Source organism: Asterias amurensis, chromosome 8, assembly GCF_032118995.1.
Source record: "Asterias amurensis chromosome 8, ASM3211899v1".
NCBI lineage: Eukaryota > Metazoa > Echinodermata > Asteroidea > Forcipulatida > Asteriidae > Asterias > Asterias amurensis.
Window position 1 is genome coordinate 23,219,671 of NC_092655.1, and position 22,080 is coordinate 23,241,750.

The 22,080-nt window shown below is 38.1% G+C and overlaps 1 protein-coding gene across 2 annotated transcripts in view; it reads left to right on the forward strand.

The window, feature by feature from the left end:
- Positions 1-4,965: 4,965 nt before the first annotated feature.
- LOC139940492 (transcription factor COE3-like) overlaps positions 4,966-22,080 on the forward strand; it is a 109,941-nt gene continuing 92,826 nt past the window's right edge. The window contains exons 1-5 of one of the 2 annotated variants that reach the window (XM_071936776.1): positions 4,966-6,390; positions 6,892-7,048; positions 7,530-7,593; positions 9,112-9,167; positions 20,777-20,850. In XM_071936776.1, coding sequence (XP_071792877.1) covers positions 6,266-6,390; positions 6,892-7,048; positions 7,530-7,593; positions 9,112-9,167; positions 20,777-20,850 — 476 coding nt within the window. In that variant the 5' untranslated portion in view covers positions 4,966-6,265. The remainder of the gene's footprint in view (positions 6,391-6,891; positions 7,049-7,529; positions 7,594-9,111; positions 9,168-20,776; positions 20,851-22,080) is intronic. The other variant, XM_071936777.1, reaches the window with a different exon arrangement.

Sequence of the window (22,080 nt, forward strand, 5' to 3'; positions counted from 1 at the left end):
TCCCACTTGTATTAACTGCGTATCAAAAAACTCAAGGAATTGAGTCATTTTTTCAAGAGAAAATCTACAATGTTTCTTTTCTTCTCATTCATTCTATCGTTTGACTATATACTTGGTTGATGCAGTCTGTCTGGTCCCTTGATGGCTATCGCTGCGATAGGGGATCTGACGAGGATGTCGCGTTCCCTGTCTACAGAAGCAGTCAAGATTACCAATTGTCTACCAACAAGGGCCCAGACTAATTTGCCCTTCAAACCCCGATTTGGTTAAATTGGTTTAAGGGGGGGGGGGGGGCAAGATTGAGTGTCGCCTCTGGTACATGTTTCAACTCAAACCAACTAACATAAAGTTAGTCCGCTCCAGTATCATGAACGGGTTAACATCAACTCAACATATTCGGTTTCATGGAGTTTTATTTGTCTTCAATTTCCAGCCGCGTGTTAAAAGGTTACTGGGTTGAAGGGAGATGATTCAAATGGTTCAGGTCCAGTGCAATGTTTGGTGGGTGCCGATACTAACTTAATCAATAAATTATTTTTACAAGCAGGTGTAGAGTCAGGAGGGCAGTGGTTGGGGGTACAATATCGAGGCATGAAATACTTCTACCCGAACTTGATATGGTTTTATTTTACTTCTAAAGTGAACATAATTATTAAGATGTCAAATACTATATATCTGGAAGAGTTTAAAAGGTGACACCCGGCGCGGTAACTATGGGGGAAAAGTTTAAAACCGATCATTCACTTCATTTCAGTTTATGATATTTTCTCATTTATCTTTAATTTATTTTATTGGTATGCGTGCTTTTACTACGCCAATCGTTTTAAAGGCACTGGACACTATTGGTAATTACCCAAATTAATTGTTAGCATAAAAACTTACTTGGTAACGAGCATTGGAGAGCTATTGACAGTAGCAAACATTGTGAGAAAGAGGTAATATTTCGCACTCAAATAAAAAAGACTTCAGGTCTGAAGCATTTTATTATGCATCAGAAAGCACCCATTAATTTGTGCTGCAATTTTTTCTGTCATTACTTTCTTGCAACTGCGATGACTACTTATGTTAAAATTGTCAGAGATTTGTTATTGTATGCATATGACTTGTGTATGTATGTATGATGGGATACACCAAGTGATAATACTGGTCTTTGACAATTACAGAAGGTGTCCGGTGCCTTTAAATAGTTCTTAAAACATTTTACGGCCACGGTTTGAATTCAATGGAACATGACAACGGAAATAATAGCGGTGTCTAGTTTCAAGTAGTTGTAGAAAGTTTTATCTGGATATTATTCACGGATACTCGATCAGCACTCTCATAATTATGATAGCGTATACGTGACTGGCTTTTTAAAGCAGCGCCATCTTTGATTTCGGAGAAGACAAAGATATAGTCAGAGAAATAACCACCTTTGTAAAGACGCGTGAAAAGGTGTTCAAAAGTCAGAAATTGCTCATGGTTTTTTGAACTGGAATAATTAGCATGCAATATGTTTAAAAGTTGTCCAAACACTCTTGTTGTTCCACTAAACTGAGACAATAGAATCAGCTGTTGCAAACTGTTATTAAACCAAGAGGACCTGAGGTTCATGCACACAATATTTACTGCCCTGACGTTTCGCCCATTTATAGCAGAGTCTTTCTCGAAATTCTATAAAAGTTTCAAATTAATTTAGCAGGGGACTGTGTCTCGGGATTATTTTTCATGAAGTTAAAGGCCTTTGAATGAAACGTCGAACGATTGAGTAATTTAAAACAACATTAACATCAATAGATATCAGGAACTTATAATATAAGCTGTCCTGCAAAAGGATTCAATGACAATCCCATTCTAACACCTTTAAATCAAGATGGTTTAACAGTTTGTAACGGTTAACAAATTTCCACTTTGCCATGTTATGCCATTTGCAAAAGCCTATCAATAAATCACACTTTCAAATATTTGTACTTTTGACACTGGGTCTATTCTTTTTATTCAAAGGTGGAACCCATCAAGCGGCACTAAATTCAGGTTGATTTGTACCAACTTTACATAAATAAAGCCAATAACCTGAGTTTGTTTGATAATTTTGAAGTTAGTGTGCATTATGTTAAAGATAACATTCAATGTAACCTTTTAGCGCTATTCACACGACAGCAATTTAACATAGCTCCCTTGCTTAGTTTTAGCATGATTGTAAAATGTTACAATGATTGACAAGAACTTCCAAGGGACTTGGACAGTGGCTGTCTTTTCACACGAGGTACATTTTCTAATATTTCACAACCATGCTACAATTTAGCAAGGGACCCTTGCTAATTTGCTCTCGTGTGAAAGGGGCTTTTGGGTGTGATTTAAAGGTACACTCCTAATACACGCTAAGCAGTTATCCGTACATGGCATTGGACACATAACTACTAGTACAGACTACAGACCAACGGCCCCAACATCACAAGGGCCACAGTATACCGCATAAGTACCACATCGCTTGCCTGTCAACGCGTTTGAATCATAATGGCAATCGCAGTCTCATATGTTGAGAAGGACGCGGCATTTTCATTGTAAAACACTCCCGATGACAGATGAACAATTTTACTCTTTGTCCACCAAATATTATGTTCAACTGTAAACTTGATGGTTGCGGGGTCATATCAGGCAGTGACTTAAACAGGTATGTGAACAGTTTATATAGAGGAATGGAAGTTAATGTGTTTTTATGGGCAGAGTTTTGTCAGAAAAGATTTGTTGTAAAAGGTTATTGTCCCTTTTTTTTGACCATCGTTGTTGCATGTTGGTAGTTGGTTAAGACTTGACGATTTGCAGGGTTGTTACTTTACCGAAATAAACGTCGTAAAAAATGAATGATACAACTAGACATTCAGTTTTTGTGACATTGTTCCATTGAATAAAATACGTACAGGACATAAAAACATGAAATATAATGCTCCTAAAGGCTTTGCATTAATTAAAAACCGTTACCTACCATTAATGTCGAGCTTTATGTGTGTTTGAATTGAATGTAAAGTGATGCATTGAATAACGCTCAGGGGAGTCAGTCCAGAGCGCCCTCACACTAAAAATCACGAAATGTCTAGGTTTTTTTTCTGACTCAAAACTTCACCTCCATGGGTTGAAATAATCACAATAATTTAGAAAAAGGAAAAAACATGTAGGTTCAATACCTTTGAAAGTTATGTCATAATACCTCGAGGAAGGAAATCCATTCAGAATTATTTCCGAAGTTCTAGAAGGAGGCATGATTTAAACTATACAGACTGATTGATCGGCGGGTACTGCATTGCTTGAGAATTGTAAAACATGTCTGAAGACTTTATTGGAGTACAGACTCTTCAGATACTTTAAAGACACTACACCTTTACTCAAAATATTTATTAGCATAAAAACTTACTTGATAACGAGAAGTGTGGAGAGGTTAATGGTATAAAACATTGTGAGAAACGTAGTTTTCGAGAAAGAAGAACTTTTCCACGAATTTGATTTCGAGACCTTAGAATTAGATTTTGAGGTCTCGAAATCAAGCATCTGGAAGCACACAACTTCGTGTGACAAGGGTTTTTTCTGTCATTATTATCTTGCAACTTCGACGACCTATTGAGCTCAAATTTGCACAGGTTTGTTATTTTATGCATATGTTGAGATACACCAAGTGAGAAGACTAGTCCTTGACAATAACTAATAATGTTCAGTGTCTTTAAAGCAAAGGTGGGGGGGGGGGGGGGCAGTGTTTCAATTTGTCAAGTTTTAAAGGCACTAGACACCTTTGGTAATTTTCAAAGACCATTTTCTCACTTTGTGTATAACAATACACGCATAAAATAACAAATCTGTTAAAAAAAAATTGCTTAATTGGTCATCGAAGTTGCAAGAAAATAATGAAAGAAAAAATACTGTTGTCAAATTTCAAGTCTTTCTCAGATTCAAACAGTTTAGTGGAAATTACCTCTTTCCTAATTTCACTACGTTACTTTAGAGAGTCACTCCTGGCAATGTTTTATCAACAGCTCTCCGTTGCTTGTTACAAAGTTAGTTTTTTTTGCTAATATATAATATTTAGAGTAATTATCAAACAATTCCAGAGCCGTAAAGACAAGAAAATACAATGGTTTTTATGAGTAAGAGCAATACATTCAAACCGGTTATGTTAACTTAGCCTAAACTTTTCGAAGATGTATAAAAACAAAGCTAGCATCAGTTTGCATTGAAATACGTCGCAGCCACAGTGCACGGCACATGTGTTGTAGTTTCCAACGCGTTTAAACGGTAGGTTCTTAAGATGCCGCACAAAGACACAGGATGAGCGAATTTGTTTCCTCTTCCTTTTCAAGGATGATATAATTTGAAGTGAAATTGTTACTCATGTCATTTTTTTTTCATTTGCGCCAGATATACTGACCGGTAGTACTTATATAATGAAAGTTGATGATTTAGTGAACGGTAATTGCACAGCTGGAAAAATATCAAATAATTTGACAGGAGATACCATGGATACATACTATTTACAGCTCAACTTCTAAACCAATAACTGAATGTTCACACTTGGTTTACATCTATCATGGTCGCAATAAAAAATGGTTTATTTAAAAAATGGTTTAACACGAATGTGTGAACACATTAACTTGGGGAAGACGACTATTTATGTGAGGCAGTTATTGAAAAAGAAATGTTTACTTACAGTGACGGTTTTTCCCACTTTGATGGAAGGAATCACTGGTTTATGTACGTGGGGAAATATTGATATGCATTAAGTTAAATAGTGTGGACATGTAGGATGACATGGCGCTCTATGTGGCCAGAAGCCCCATGCTGGTATTTTCATTCGTGGCTTTCCACATTACCTCAACGTGCACAAGGTAAAACCATGTTGTTTTATGATAAAAAGGGAACCAGTTTCCTCGTAAGGTGAACGAGCCATCGGAATCACGGGCCCCCATGTGTTCAATTGTTTTCTTGGCTCCAAGTTTGGTGTTCCACCTTATTACCATGGTTTAATAGTGCATGGACCTCACTTTTTACAGAGCCATCACCCGGTTACTGAGACTGCCAATCGCGGTCACATTTTGTTTGTTTATCAACAAATGTTTATTTACTATTCAGACCGGCTCAATTATGCAAAGTGGGCGTGAAGTGCCGGCGATCACTGTGGGTCCGTCACGCTCGTAACCACCGATGTACACGGCTACTACCGAGGCCAGTCCAAAACACCTTCACTTGATGATATTTCCAGTGAAACTGATCAGAAAAAGCAGTGCAGGCTCACGCCTCCCATTGGCCGCTGAGGGCATTCCTTGCATACCGTCTTGCCATATATGGTCCGAAGTAGGCGTGGCTTAGAGTGCTGATTCGCTGTCGTGTGCTCCCGAGGCTGGCCCATGTGGGATCGCAGCAGGCAGCCCGCGGGGGACTCCAGTCCTTGGGGATGCCGCGCGTACGCTCAACTGCGAGCACTTGATCGGAACAAAAGGCAGCCCCGAGAGAGTAGAAACCCCACCAGAAGTCAGATTGGCTTTGCTGAGTTTGGGTCTCCCTTCGAACACAATTCAGTGACAGTGTACACACAACACGTTAGTTTGTTACTCACGTGAGTTCCAGCATTGGCGTGGTCATATAGTACACACTCAGCTGCTTACTTTACTTAACTGTTGGCTGTTCATCCATTGGGTCGTGTAGTACTATCATCATCAACATTGTATTAATATATATTTTCTCGGTCAGTGTCTATGTGTACACATCGACGACGGTGGTACAAGTTCAACGGTGCAGCACCCGTCCACTCGAGGAGCAAATTCACCACAAGTATTTGGCACCTGTATACTAGCTCGTGCGGGTCAGAGCTACCGACAAGGGGATGCTTGTAAGACGTGCCAGTTTCCCGTCACGATCGCGCTACTTTCTCACTTGCCACAGCGATTCCCCACTTGCCGGACGGATGATAGCACAAGGTGTCCCACGCACGCTGTGAACTCTTCCGTGTACTGTCAAGTGTCGGAGTCAGTCAACCCCTGGAGTGATAGCTGAGTTGAAGACGAGCCACGCGCCCTCACACCACCGTGGCTTGACCTACTAGTCCGCCCATAACCACCAATTGTTTTCCCCGTTCATCTTCCTTTTCGTACACCCTTGCTTGCCCCCCGTCTATCACTGTGCCAGCCACCAGAGCTACACCTCGTAACACCCACTGAGTATACAGCTGTAGTGCCGGACCAAACCTCTGGTGCTCCTTGGCAGCATTTCTGCTCGGCTTCGGTACAACACCAAGTGGTTCATGTTTGGAATCCAAGATTCCCTCACCAGAGGCACGACGAACCTCAAAGAAGAGCCCTCCGGGAGTGCTCAAGTAGGATCCATACGCAGTTGGATGCAACCGACCATGGTGGAGCAAGGGTCCAGGTAAACCTCCCTAAGTTCCTCTGCTGCGGCGCTTGGCGCAAAAAGTGGTCATCCACATTTTTTGTTCACCCATCTCATTTTCACTCATTTCAGCTTCACGATAAGTTTTTTTCTTGGTACTCATGGGATCCAAACCGTCAAGAGAAAAATCAATTTTGATGTCAGTTTTCCCCTTCAGTTGCTCAATTCCCTCCGTAGCACGCCGTTTTGATGAGCACGTAGTATTCGTGGCTTACCGTACGCCGTGTGTGCGTGCGTGCTTGCCCGTCTGCTAGCCGCGATGATCCCGTGCTGCAGTAGCACAAACCGAACACCGAAGGGAAAACAAATTTACCCAGGCAGCTCTATGCAGAGTCCTTGGGATCAAATGAGGTAAGACCCCCGACTTAGGTCACTTATACTCGGTAATTTCCCCTTCCGCACTCTCCCTCGCGTGTCTGTGTGTACCTTTACTATAGAGCTAAAGTATTTGTTTCTTGGTGTGTTTTCATTTTGCTACAGTTCATGCGGACTGGCTCGTGCTCATTTCGAGAAACAACCACCAAGTAATCTCCGCAAAAGTAACTTCTTCCATTTTGTCATTGCACTGTACGATCGCGCCGGGCAACCAGTGGAGATAGAGAGAACACAGTTTCTGGATTTCATCGAAAAAGAACGGGTAAGTCCATGTTTTAACTTCCATTTCTATGTTTCGGGGAGAAAGTCCCCATTTGGCGAGTTGACCCTTGTAATGTTGACGGCTCAAACGGCGTTTTGTTCCCGTTGGATTTGCACCACATGTGCCCCTCGTAGCCGCTCCATGCGATTATGCTAACACACTTCACCAAAACCCCTGTTAATCAAAATAATTTAGCTGTTCTAATCCAAGGTCTTCCTCGCATCTGGACTGCGAGTCGGCCATTTTATTTTCTATCTGCGTGTGTAGACCTTCATTCTATAATCACCAATATTTCCCAGCTGATGGGACCGGCCAGCGGCTATGTCGATAATACTATTATTAATAGCATTTGTCATGGCGACCATACACGCAACTATTAGCCCACCAAAATTAATTTAATTCCTCACAGACATTTTGTGATGTGTAAACTGTTGTCTAAATGCAGTCTCATTTTGCTGTTCTTCTTCCTATTGTCTCTTAGGAACCGGATAGCACAAAAACAAACAATGGTATCCACTACAGATTACAACTGCTCTACAATAACGGTATGTTAATCAAAATTATCATATTATTTTGATTTTGTAACAAACATGTGTCAAACTGTAGTCAGAGTGTCTACGGATATTTATAAATATTATGCAAAGTCTATTTCATAAATACTTAACACAAAATCTTTACCGGTGTCACGAGTGAATTTTAGGTATTTTACTTAGAGGTTATCAAATTTGAATTCACCAAAAACCAACCTGTTATATTTAACCAAGTTGTATACGTTACCCATGTACCATTGTGGTTTGTTACTCTCGTAAGAGCTATGTTAAAAACACTCAAGCCATGTCTATTAAAATAACCAGTAACATAAACCTATATCTGGTGTTAGTTCACCATATTTGTCACAACAGTGTCAGACATGTAACACAGTTGACAGTCAATGTTATGATCCCTAACGGTTGGGGAATAAATTCAAAATCAAGGATTCCCTAATGTTTGACTTCGCACTAGTCGAGTATTTTCCTCTCGCGACGAACCCGTCCAGCACACATTGTGACAATTCAATAAGGAGGGGGCTGTGGCAAGCTTGTTATTCAATTTGCAGGCGAATGGGCCCTATCTCCGCGAAAATAGGATTAGCTCAATACACTGATACAACCTAGATTCCAAGCACTTGAAGATGAACACGCATGTATACACTGCGAGCATACAGCTCTCCTCTCAAGATAGAATTGTCGAATTTACTTGCAAACCCTTACCGCTCCCGGAAAATACACGTCCGTAAAACCTCGAATCGGCACGGCCGTTGGGCCGCGGGCCGTTCACGGCCGCAATGTTCAATCGCTCGCTGGTGAAGAAGAAAAAAAAAACCCCTTCGCCGTAGAATTAACACAGCATGGCAACATAAGAAGAGAATAATACAGTATACGCTTATTTTAATAAGTGCGAGGGAATCCGGACCTAGATTGGATTTACGTTACGCTTGAGTGACCCCGCGTTATCATATCTTGGTGTTTTGTGAGATGCATTAGGGCTGATTATGAAGATCAGACTACCATCAGAGGGTCTCAAGCATGAAAATGCGAATATTATGAAAAAAATTGACCAAGGAAAACAACCTTGTACCAAAGTTTAATTATTCTAAATCTCCAGATATTAGTTTCTAATTCTTCTGCGATACAATGTGAACATAAAAATGGTAATCCTTTTCTTTTCACGATTAAATTAGGAATCGCGAACATCCGCAGAGTGCATTTGCACCCCTCTTTATTTTAAGGCGATTATTTTTAAGAGTCGACCAGTTAGCACGGTTGTATAAACAAAATTCAAATCATTTTGGTAGCTTGATAAATCGGAAAAGTGGAGATAATTTTAAACAGAAATGCCAAAATCGCACAATACACTGACACACTATTTGGATATTATTTCCACTAAGACCATGCATGAGTGCTGACCATGGATTCAGATATGCCATCAATATTAACATTTGCATCCTACCATGCCAGTCCTCTATGAAATTTAACCCCGATCCAAAATCTAATATGTTCCTGTGATTATTTGTTCAAATACAGGTGTCCGGACAGAGCAGGATTTGTATGTTCGACTCATTGATTCGATGACAAAACAGGCAAGTTCAGACTTCTTCTTTTTTTGTTATTAAGTTCTATCCTTTGAATATATTTGTTTCTTGGTAATTAGACGCCCAATAATGCCATGCCGAGTTGTAATGTATATAGAGTTTAGGCGACGAACGCACTGTTTCCATACTAAACACAAAACAAAATGGCTACCACTACGTCACGCTGCAACTTTGTACAACCCTTCGAGTAGTTAAAGGTGATGCAAGATTGGCGTTGAGTATAGTTAAAACAACTGAATAAATTATCTCAAACACACCCAAGATATAACAAACACGCACACGCGAGTATTTTTTTCAAGTAAGGTCTTTGTGGTTTTAATTTTTTTGAAATTGTGAGTAACGGTTGATGTTTTGTTGTGAGCGATTTTGTGCCATTCATTCGTGGAAATGTTCACGGAAACAATATTCTCGCTAATGGCCTAAATGCAGACAGAATTATTTAGCAGGACAATTGATCAGAGGATACAATTTATTTAACAATGGCTGTTTTCATAATTACCAGTCATTTATCATACCTTAAATACATCTCCACAAAACTCAACAAAACGAAGGTCAGTGTAGTTTCTATATTAAAAAGAGTAGCTATACAGTAATTTGACAAGATGATATGTCTCATGCCTGTATAAGGCTTTGCTTAAATACCTTGTGTCATAATTGTGTTTCTTTAGCACATAATGTTAAATATACAATAAGACATCTGTATAAATTAAGTTTCCACTATTTATGAATAACAACGCTCTGATGGCTTATTTGATCGCACAACGAAACTAATAAAGTTTTAAGATACAAACTGTGACCATATAACACATTACACTGGCTTACATTCTCTCAGCCAAGTGTGCGAATTGAGGGTTTCAAACACTTTCCACATCAATTTAATATGAGGTCACATAAATTCATAACTCGCCAGAGAGCATTGTGTATATAACCCCGACTCTTGCAAACCATTATCCGAACAAAAAGACACCGGAGACAAATCGAGAGATAAAACTGATAAAATATAAATCAAGAGAAAGGACAATATGGTTCATCAAGAACTAAATATAGCCCCAGTAGTTCGCGTTCGCTTCTGTTTGTTAAGCATATTCTGTAATTTACACTCCGCAAATCGCTTTACAGTTTCTGTGTTTGTTAATTTGTAACAATTCGAATAAGATAACCAAATAATAATGTTAGTGGCGTAAGGCATACGACATTCTCCCTGGACTTTCATTGTTCACAAGAAGGAAAAAAAACTGCAGTGTTTGCATCATCTCTTCTGATTTTAAGATAAGGTATGATAAGGACATTTTACGTGTAATAGCAGATGATATTGCAGATATACTGTATCATATCAGAGGAAAGGAGACGAAAAAAAGTTACGTGTCGACGTTGCCACTGCGTATACGATCAAGTACCATTGCTAGATCTACACAATCTCTTGCTGGTACAATATGGCGGACATCGATATATAGTGTCCTTTATATATGCTTTGTCAAATGGTTCGCGACTATGTTGAGATATTAGAACTGTTATTGTGAATTTTGTTTGCGGTATTACAGATACTAATGTAGTGGCGTTTCATGTTTGGGTGTAATTTTTTTAAATAGAATTGTAACTATGTGCTAATGATGTGTATGTTTACAGGAACTATAGACAGATAGTATAAAAATGTATTGTTGTATGGCAAGTGTATACTTTCCTTTCTCCGCCATACCGTACCACCGTAGTTAAAACTATAGGGGTGCCCTCTTACGGTTGCCCATGAAAATTGTTATTTGTTATCAGTTGAAAAAAACAAACTGGCCATTAAAGCTTCTAACCCTCTTACAAAACTCCAAAGTTAAAGACACCAAACATGATTCAACCTGAAAACTCAATAATTTTCCATTCTTGGAGGAGAATTGTTTGAAATAATTTCAAAGTAATGAAAATATCTTCTTTTTTCAATTAAACGTGACTTATTACAGGCTGATTGTACAATATGTATATATTTAATTATATTGGAGGTACGGAATTAGTTGACTAAAAAGATAACCACACAAACCAAACACTAATACGTGTCCTTTAACAACATCATTTTCCAGACAGTTTTTGTAGAGCAAAACATACAATTTCCGCACACGAGATGAAGAGTTTTTTTAAAGTCGTCTTCTAAAGTTGTATTTAAAACCTTGATACTTTGGTTATTTTATAAGTTTTGTTACCCCTCCCCCATAAAAAGCCAGTCGAATTAATTGTAAAGTCCGTGGTGTACATGTGATACCAATCAGCCTGTAACCTCAGCTCAATAACTTTGCTGTCAGTAAAAAAATAAGGAAATCATCTGATATTACTTTTGTCAAGATAAAGTCTGAAATAAGTTGTTATGAATAAGCCTTCGTGTTAACCATGAACGGGAAACAGTAAGTTTGTAAGATGGTGTAAGAGGGAGGGGAGTTTGAAGTAGTAATTTGTTCTTTTAAGTAGTTCACTTGTCAAGACCCTCGTCGTTAAACCATCTTTTTTATAAACATGTCACCATTATTTTGTGATTTTTGATTATGGTTATAACAGCTGGCTTCATGCAACTAGTTTTGAAATTGTGAAATGTTCATCCATAGTTTTCTCGAGTAGGCCTCATATGAAACAGTTCATGTATCATACACTAACTTTGCATTCAAAATATTTGAATATTACTCTGTTAGGCCTATCTCTTGAGATTGACCAAAATTTTACAATTTGAAATAATTTGTTGTTCTAAAAAGTTTTTACTCTGCAAATGCATCCTAACATGTCAATGCGTTCAACAGTTTTTACAAATTACTTTGTGAAAAAGTTCCTCGAGACATTGAAATGACCCAATAGCAATCAAACTCGTATATTACCGAAAATCTCAATGCCACACGTCTTCAAAAGGACTTGTTAAGTTTACACGGGACATTGAACGAGGTCCCTGATCGCAACCCGGCTTCGCCACTCGCTGCCCCGGCGGCAGCTAACAAGCCACTACCGCTGTCCTCGGACTTCGCACGAAACCTTCGTCTAACCACAATGGGTGAGATTACACCCTTGTGTAGGCCTGTTCCTATTGTGGGTTTCTGTTTAACTGTAAAGGGCCATTTCGGTGCTCCAAATCGATATATAATTAGACGTTAAACAACTTGAGTTGTCCATGGAGGACACTTACAACAAAGGAGGTTTGTTCGGTTGGACATGAAGAATTTTATTATGTTCCCTTTCAGTGGTCCCGTCTTTTCCATCCATCTATTGTGAGATTGACGCGTACATAGCTATAGCTTCTTAATCAGATTCACAACGTAACGGCAGACACTCCAAGTTTGTTTTCTTTCACGTTAGCTGACGTTACCCCTATGGGGAGTAAATGTAACTCGGATCTCGCCTACAGCGCGAGAGGCGAGAAAATCTCGTCTTATCAAGAGTCATGTATGTCACAACTTTCTGTAATCTTTGCTCGAAGAACAAGTAATCCCAACGACGTGCGCCTAAACAGGGAACAGCTAGCCGTAGTTTTTTTATAACCGCAAATATCCGTAAGTCAAGCAAGGCACGAGGGGAGTGTACTTGGGTTTGTTGTTTAATTCACTGAATGAAAATATGGAGGGAGTGAGACGGGACAGCGGAAGCTTTGAGGTGGAGGCTAGGAGACTAGGCAATTAGATGACGTTCTGATAAGAGTTTTGAAGTATTAATCTTGAAATTTTAAGTTCCGAGGGATGGAAATCAACATGTTTGTTTCTGTGGGGCGATTATTTTAATTTCAAATTTTAATTGACATTGTAAAGGACTAATCCAATCACACATCTCTGTTTGAAAAGGACAAGAAAGAAAGAAAAGAAATAGAAATCGCCTGTTAATCATTTCCTTACGAGAACCATTTTTACAAAAACATATGCGCACAAGTCTGGCAGTTCACCCTACATGTTTTGTAATGTTCCATACTTTCGAAAGTTGCCTCGCACGCACCTTTATAAATTTAATACTATCATATGTTTTCGTGTTCTAGCGGAAGCCGCCTCCAAGATTGGGATAATTTCTACATTTAATTTTTGTTTTCAACTTTTTATATTAAAACGAGCTCACTGCATCCCCTTCTTGTTAGGAAAGTGTGACCAATGCTGCCCAATCTCTTCAGTGATATGAAAACCTTTTCAATTGTTAACTATTGTTAGTGACACTGCGTGCTACTTGATGGGTTTGAAACACAATACGTATCACTTTACAGAGACTCGACTGTCTCTTGAATATTTAAATCGTGATGTACACACACATAGGTCTATCTCAGTCACAAAAAGGTATCAGTAGCCGATAAGATTGGAACAATATCAAGAATATCATACAAGTTAAAATATCATTGGATTGGGATAGGTGATTCATTCCTATTGTTCCATATTGCAATAAAAATCCAAACAACCTGCATGTACAAAATGTTGTGTGGTCCCGTTATGGGGTGAAAACATGAAAAATCGTATGACTTTGTTTTGTCATGGGTTGTTTAGAGATGTACATAATACTATAATGTGACATGAAACTACATGATACATAGTTCCCCTTGCTTAGCACTGTAGAAGAAACAAGGAATGATTCAACCACACTTAGTCTAATGAAAATTCGACATCCTCATAAAGGTTATGTTTCTGAGAATAAATATTTAAACATTTTACTTTTGGAACTAGGCCCATATAATTCCGGAAAAGAACCATTCGTCAAGCCAAGTAGGCCTTTTAGATCTTTTCAATAACACCCCAACCTTCCACAAAACAGGACCGCCAAGGTGAGAGCACGTTCCACACACACACCAATCAGTTTTGGGTTGCGGTTCTTTTCAGACTGGGATGTACGAGTATAAATGTGTTGTTCCTTTTTAGGGGTTGTGTTTGAAACAGTTTATTTTTGCGACAGACAACAGTTGCCTCGCCAGGTTTTCACATGGGATCATGTTGATTCTGCGAAAGTGAAGAACTTACTAACAAGATCCCACGTCGACGTGGTTGTTTGTTAACTAGACCGATAAATTCCCCTGGCGGCTTTTTAATAAGCAGTGATCATCAGAACAAGCGGGAAACTATGTAAACTCAAAATAAAATAAAAACGGTAAAAAAAACAATCTTGCCTTAAGACCTTTAAAATGTTGCTTTAAAAAAACTGATGGTTAAAACGTCGATAAAAAGCAAAAGATGCAACATCAAACCTCACAGTTCGGAGCAACCTGAATCCATCAAGTCTGGCAATTTTCTTCAGCAGTCGAGACTAACCACTGACACGGAATATTTGCTTGTCATGCACTCACATTCTAGAGTCGCGAAGATTCGTAAACACAACATCCTCATTTTCTCATCAAGAGTTGATATTGGGGTTTGCAATGTCATTGTTGCCAATAGACTTGAGTGTGACGACACTATACAAGCAATTGCATATACACGCATGCACAGTGAAAGAGATTTCAATTTTGCGCTCATCGCCAATTATCGTTGAGAGACGCGCTAACACTAATACTCTAGAGATGCGAGTCGGTCTTCTCTGGGGTCCAATTCCACGAGAAATTGTCCGGTAAACTAGTTAACGAATCTTCGGAGACCAATCGCACGCGTTACGTCATTACGGTCTCTGTGCGAGACGATATTCATTCAGTGCTTGAGCGTTATCTCCACAGTGAGCCCGTCGTGGTGTCGTTATTACAGACGGTTTCTCTTGACGGGTAAAATCGTCAGGGGAGATTCGGCGCGATCACCCGGGTGTATACGCGTCGTGCACGGGACGGCCGGGGAGCGATTGCCTCAGCTATATCCCGTGAAAAGGGTCATTTTTTTTGAGATGGAGACTGTAAACACAGGCATATGACAGCCGTTGGCAGATCGTGAAATTTGTCAAGGTTAAATCCCTTTGAGTTTTCATCAATGTTGACAAAGGTTGCTATTCAGTGTTAACATTGTGAGATCTTAATCATTTTGAAATCAGATCAATTGTGTAAACTGCGTGTGATTACTGACTGTCTGCTGACAGTTTGTCCTGCCGTTCATTTGCTCTCAAATCCCGGGCGGGTTTTGACAGTAAGTGGTACACTCTGGATATTGCCGTCGTGCTCAGACTTACACTTTCTCCGGTGAGCCGGGTAAATTAATGAGACTGAGTAAATCTTGAAGTGAACAAGTCAACGGTAAAATACGTGCTTAGAAGAGACTCTGTGACGTGAACTGTTTTTACGTTTGTATGTGAAGATCTAAACCGAAATTCCATTTCTGTTATTGACACTTAAAGAAGCTCAAGTGGTTAACATTGATTTATACAGAAACAGACTAAAGGCTTTATGCGTTTTTTAAGTTGGTGATTAAACTTGAACTAAACGAACAACTGGACCCATTAGAAAGAACAATTCTTAAATAATTCTACTTTGCTCGAAATTGAGTTTCATAATATGTAAACAAGTTTGTTTTTCTAAATTAAGTCGGCCTTTTGTATTTATTAATCCCTTGGATTTTTTTTTGAAACTCATGAGGGACGTGACACCACTCACATATTCTGATCGGGCTGAGGGTCACGTACACCTCGCTGCCCCCAACCCGCTAGCTTCTCATCATTGTCTTAAACCATCCATGTCTTAAACCACCCCTGTCTAGAGTTTATCAAACATTCATGTGACCTCAACAGCTAACAGGGATAAGCGAACAGGTCCAGTTGTTTGATATAAATAGGGCAAATGCACGGATGGAATCTTAAAGATTATTATGCTATTTATTTATTTGGTTTGGGGAAGTATGACGTTTCATAAATTGTTGCAACACGATCTTGTCTACATTTGAACCTTGACACTCAGTATTAACCATCAAGGATTATTTATTTTTTTTCATTTTGAAAATAATTTGGAGATGACAGAAAATTGGCTCCTTAAACATTACAGCATGCCTTTACTAAATTGACAGTTTTCTTTAAAAAGTTTGAGCAACATATCAATACACTGCATATAATTCAATATATAAAAAGTTTACAAAATGGGCAAATCTGTTACTCATGCTTTTCGAGAATTTAATGGTCAAAAACTTACAGAAAACGAATAACCAAGCACTGCTCGTTCTTGCCCGGGGCTGGGATGGTTAGCTGAGGCTATCAGTTTGAAGTGATATTGTTCTTTCATTGGTAAACGTGCTCGAAGCCCTCTTACGAAATGACGCCGTTTGTATTGTAAAAATATATCAATTTGAAATGTTGTTGTGTGTTTTTCTGAGACATAAGAAAAATTGTTGATTATGTTTCAATGTGATTGCTTTTTGTATAGGCCTCTTCAACCGGCGATTTGAGTATATGAAATTAATACTGTTTGCTTTATTGAACAGTTTTAAGGTGGGAAGGGCACAATTTTTAATTTGATTTGCGAAAAAGTAGTTCGCGTCCGGTGCTGTTTGTAATATAATACAATTAACCTATTAATTAATCTTTAACCTTCCTGAGTTACTACAGAATTGCGTTGGATGTGGTGTGCAATGACATAAGTTGTGAAATGAAATACAAAATTAACCGATGAATTTCATTTGATTTTAAGTATTCATTATAGGCAACAAAAGACTCAAATATGCAATAGTCTTATTGAAACGAACTTGTTGTAGAAAATAAAACGTGCAAACATTATTGACCTTTCCTTCAACCCCAAAAAGGGAGTTAGTTTATGTAGAAGACTACTTTTTACATTGATCGCTGTTTTATATTCATTATTTTTTTTCAAGGATTTTGAAATCATTTTTAGAAAGCATAATTTTAAAGCTTTTTTTCAGATAGAAACAAAGAACGCTTTGTTTTCCTTATCACAGTGTGTGGACGCTTTGCCCTATGCAAGTCCAAGCGTTGCTGTTATATACAGGTCGGCTTGTCTAATGCTAGCGCATGGCAGGACACCGTTCATAGTGATAGTGTATTGTACGGTGTGCCATTGTTTTAAATTCATGCCAGTTACAAACTTCAACCCTTCTATTTGTTACGAAGACATAACCAAATAAAATGTTATTTCGTGTAGGTACATTGTTAATTGAAACCTAGAGAATTAGAAAAAGTGTACCCCCTTAAAAAAACCCAAACATTGATATACTAACCATTCTTGAATCTTTCTTTTACAAACTGGCACTCAGCACTTTCCAAGATGGCTTCCACACCTGCTTGCTCACCTGTCATTTTAATAAACCGCCTTTTACTTAAATTCAGACATCGCTCCCAAATAACGACATTTAAATGGTTGAAAGTTTGTTGCCGTTTGTGTTAAAATTTAGATGAGTAATCATTTTGTATTTTTTCTTGCACAAACCTAAATGTTTCCAAGTAAAACTATTATTTAAAGACTGCTTTGGTATTTTAAAGTTAAATTTCTGAATATCAAATTAATCAAAATACTGAAAATATAGTGGCAAGATTGACCAATGAGGAAAAGGTATCCGTATCGTGCGATCACTATAATTAAATGCAGTAATGGGTGCAAGGCTGTCTGCGCGTTGTTTGACATCGTTCACGAATGAAAGACAATGCAATGAAAAGTAAATTACCCACAGTTGCCGGTTTTCTCAGAATGATACGGTATGATTTCTATAGCTTTTCAAAGACTAACAACTGATTGATATTGATGCTTGTTTTGTTGTGAATTTGTAAAGAAATGTCAGGTTCAAGTGCCTGACGATGAATTTATGTCCTGTTTAGTTTGGAGTGGTGCCGTACTAGAAGCGTATTGTTTTAACCATTGTTTGCGTCTGGGTGATTCAGATACAAGGTCATGACAAATTATTCTCTCGTTATCAACACCTTTTTTCGATTGTAAAACTCTTTTGTTGTTTGAGACTTTGTGATCGTAGCAATTGAAAAAACACAAACTATATTTAGGGTTATGTGTTGGATATCCAAGACATGACAAGATCATCGATTTTGTCGAAAATTAATACAATACAAGTGTTTACTTCAGTCTAGCTAGGTCTATAAATTACACTTTTATTTATGCAAATGTGCTGTCTCGGTTCGCAATTTAAACCAAATTAAATCTTTGGAGGGCACTTAAAATTAAATGCACATTAAAATGCATGACTTGCTTGCAATGCATACAAACTCGCTCTGCCCAAGATGTCCCATGAATAAATTAATGGCTATAATAATGCACATCCTTGCAAACGAAAAGATTAAAGAAACCTGACCCCACATTTTATATAAATGTTTGAAGATCATTAATGTTGTTCATGTTTGTCATACAATTATGTCTGATGCTTGTTGGGGCAAGGCAGTTTTTTACCAACCACAGGCACCTCGATTCACGCCTGGCAGATTTTTCGTAATTGTCGAAAGGCATTGTGGGAAGAAAAAGGGGGCATTGTAAGCCCCCTTTACCTTCCCACAATTCCTTTCGACAACTCAGAAAAATCAGCCAGTCGGGAATCGCGATAAGGCCATCGGTGGGGAGCAATTGTCTCTGACCTCTCGTTAAGGTTTCAGGCTGCCTTTTTTCCTTTGTGAAATGAAATTCAATTAACGCCAAGTACAGAGACATTGATTGTTGCGTTTATTTGTTTGTTTTTAAAAGCGGTTTCCTTCCCGGCTGTGAAAGTGTGAACAGAATTGACTGCATCAGTTTGAGTGTATTGAAGATTAGCATTCTAGATTGACTGGAGAATCAATAGAAGTATCTGACTTGATGCAACCCCAAGGCAGCGTGTGAAAAATAACACCAATTACTGAATAAAACAGCCAAAAATGCCTTCAAGGAAAACAAAGTGTGATTGCTTTGTGATGGTTATTGTATTGTAGGGTAAACGCACGAATACAGAAGCTTTGTACACGGCTACTGTTCAGACTTGTAATTGAACTATTATTTTATTTAATCCTCCAGAATAAGTTTATATCGTGCATGTGTAGGGGATGGAGGTGTATTAATCAAATTTGATTCAGGTTTTTGTTGTAATATGTAGGTTGATTATATATGTTTTCCATTTTGTATTTCATGTCAATGATATTTATACCTTTTTTACAGTGAAAAAGTAAAGAAACAGTCCAACTTTTTGATTGTTAGCAATAATTAAAGGTAAACAAAGCCTTGTCTTTCACAGCAGAGAAAAAAAAGGGAGAAATGTGACAGACAGGTCTACGATATCGCACTACCTGGCACTATAAAGCCTACAGTCCGGTATCCGCGCTGTGTTCATGGTGGGATGAACATTCATGATGGATTAAAGGTCTCTGGGATCTGACTAAGCCTCGGCTCTTGTCTGTATTAAGGCTGCGAGAGGTTTCTGCGAGTCATCTGACCCCGACAATGCAACCTGACGACCCCAGACGATCGCTCAAGTCAAACCAAACTTTTCACAAACGGCATAATTCCATCATCTGAGATGAACGAATACCCCCAATGCTATTAATAGTGTGTTAAATCAAATGAAATATATAGGTAATGTAGGGACTAGTGTAATAACAGAATTGATGGTTGACAATCTATGTGCTTTATCAAGCATGCCTGATGAATTAGACTAACTAGCAACATTCTGATTATTAATAATATGCCATATTCAAGGTACATGATCATGACAGCAATAATCTGTTGTTCCAATAAAAAAAAAATGAAAAACAAATTATCAAGGCAAGGCAGTTTGAAGTAAAATCAGTATTTTATAGGCATAAAGCTTTGTTTTTTAACTCTTAAAAGAAAAAGGACAACAAGAAAACAAGATTCATAATTCATAAGTTTGGTTTAAAAACCTTGGTCTTTTAAAACTCAAATTCTGTAATGATAATTTTTAGATTAGGAAATAGCACCCATGAATTACATTTTGCATTAGTATTTTTCATAATTATGGAGCTTCATTGTGTTTTGAGTCTAGTGACGATGATGATGATTAGGTTGAGCAGTACCTTTATAAAAAATGAAGGATTTTGTTTTCATTGCAACAATAGACGGTCATTATGAGAAGAAACGATTGGATTTTGAAAACATCAGGGTCATGGGAGTAATTACTTGAGCCATTAAAGATTGTTAATTGTTATTCTACAACATCGACGGACTTCACACAGTATTTGATATTTTATGTCTGCTGTATTTTATTATCCATGCGTGTATTTGATGTATAGATAGTTAGGTTGATGAGGCTATGGTTGTCTTTCTGTATGTAGTATCACTTTCCCAGAAAACTGAACAATTTTAAATCTACAAGCTTATTCTAGTTAAATGTAGCGCTGATATGTTTCGTTTAAATTTTGTTTTAAACCAGGGCCAAATTTCACAAAGATGTACTTGCAAGAGAAAAAGTAAAATTTTAAACTATCTACAAATTTACTGGAATGGGAAATGAATCAATGTTTACTTTGCCCTTACTACAATCCTTTTTTGATCTTGTTGAACAAATTATGCACATGGGGTTTGCAGTTTACAGCAAGCGTTGGTTTTTGAACATACATGTAAGCATAGACCATAACCCACTCTGTGCATTCTATCAAAATTTATTTTGGCAAGTTTTGGTGCATTGTTCTATCATCTTTAAATGTATTCAATAATTTTCTCATCAAAATCTCTTCCATGGTTTCGTCTGTTTTTGTGCATTGATTTTGAAGTTTAATTCAAGTGACACATGTGATAACTTTTGTTTGCTTTCTATCTCTCTTTACAGGCTATTGTGTATGAGGGGCAAGACAAAAACCCTGAAATGTGTAGGGTACTTCTCACCCATGAGATCATGTGCAGGTAAGTGTTTCTGAGAAAGTATCAATATTTCTAGTTCACTGGTAGGCTGTCATGAATAATCAGAACAGCTCAAATATAGCGCAATTTCAAATAGTCATTGTGTTCACTAACAAACAAAAACAACATCAGCAATATGAACACACAAATAGGTTTTGAGAGTGCGCTTGAAAGCATTAATGATTTGAGTTGATTTGGTGCGATAAAACAAAATAACAAGAAAACACTGTCACGAAGAAGTAAGAAATTACACAATTATATCTAAGGATAAATGAATCAAGCCAATAACTTATGGTGCGGTTTTCCAGTCGGGTTCTTGAACAAAAACAGCATTTTTAACAAAATACAAAAAAAAGTTAACAGCGCAGTGGAACCAAATTCACATGAAATGCACACTTAGATTGTGAGGTCCATTAGCAAACGCTGTTGAATGAAATATTACTCATGTGCATGTGTGCCATCCAAATGCACTTTAGTTTGAAGCGCACGATGCATTTAAAAATCAGTGCAACTCTTAGACATGTATTTCTTGCAAACATGTTGGAAATAGTTGTATTTATAAGAAAAGATAGACAAAGGGAAGGGATAAATGAAACTTAATAAATGCCTTATAGAAAATTTTAAGACACAAAATGTTCATATTTCAGCAAAACACCCCTTAAAAAGAAACGCTCGTGGTACTACATGGCGATATGCTACAATTACCAACTTCACATATGAAAAATATTTAGGTGTAATTCGCTGTTTTTTCGTTTTTTTTAAAGATGTGTTTTGTTGTTGTAGGGATGGGAAGAGTTTTCATTAGGTTACCGCAAAAAAACCCACAGATTTTGGTAGATGCATTTATTTTCGTCAGAGCTTTTTCAGTCAGCCTTATCTGGCATGTATATATGCAAACCCCATGGGAGGGGTGCCACACTCCATCTACTGCAGGTTTTTTTTTCAGTACAAGTTTTCTCTCCTGAAGAGAGGAAAGGACCCCAAACCTCCTGTAATTGAATACAAACTGCTTCGTCAAGCACTCGGTTTGTTTGATTTTCTCATCAATGCTTGCCGTTGTCAGTGTTGGACCCTTGCATGCGGCACAAGGCATAACTTGAAGGGCTGCGATTGTTCCGTTCTTCCCCCCTCTTGGCTGGGGCCTGTCGATTGCTGAATAATTCACGGGAATGCTGTGTGCGCATTCGCACTGTACTTGACCCTATAGCTTGGTTTGGCTCTCCATTGCACACC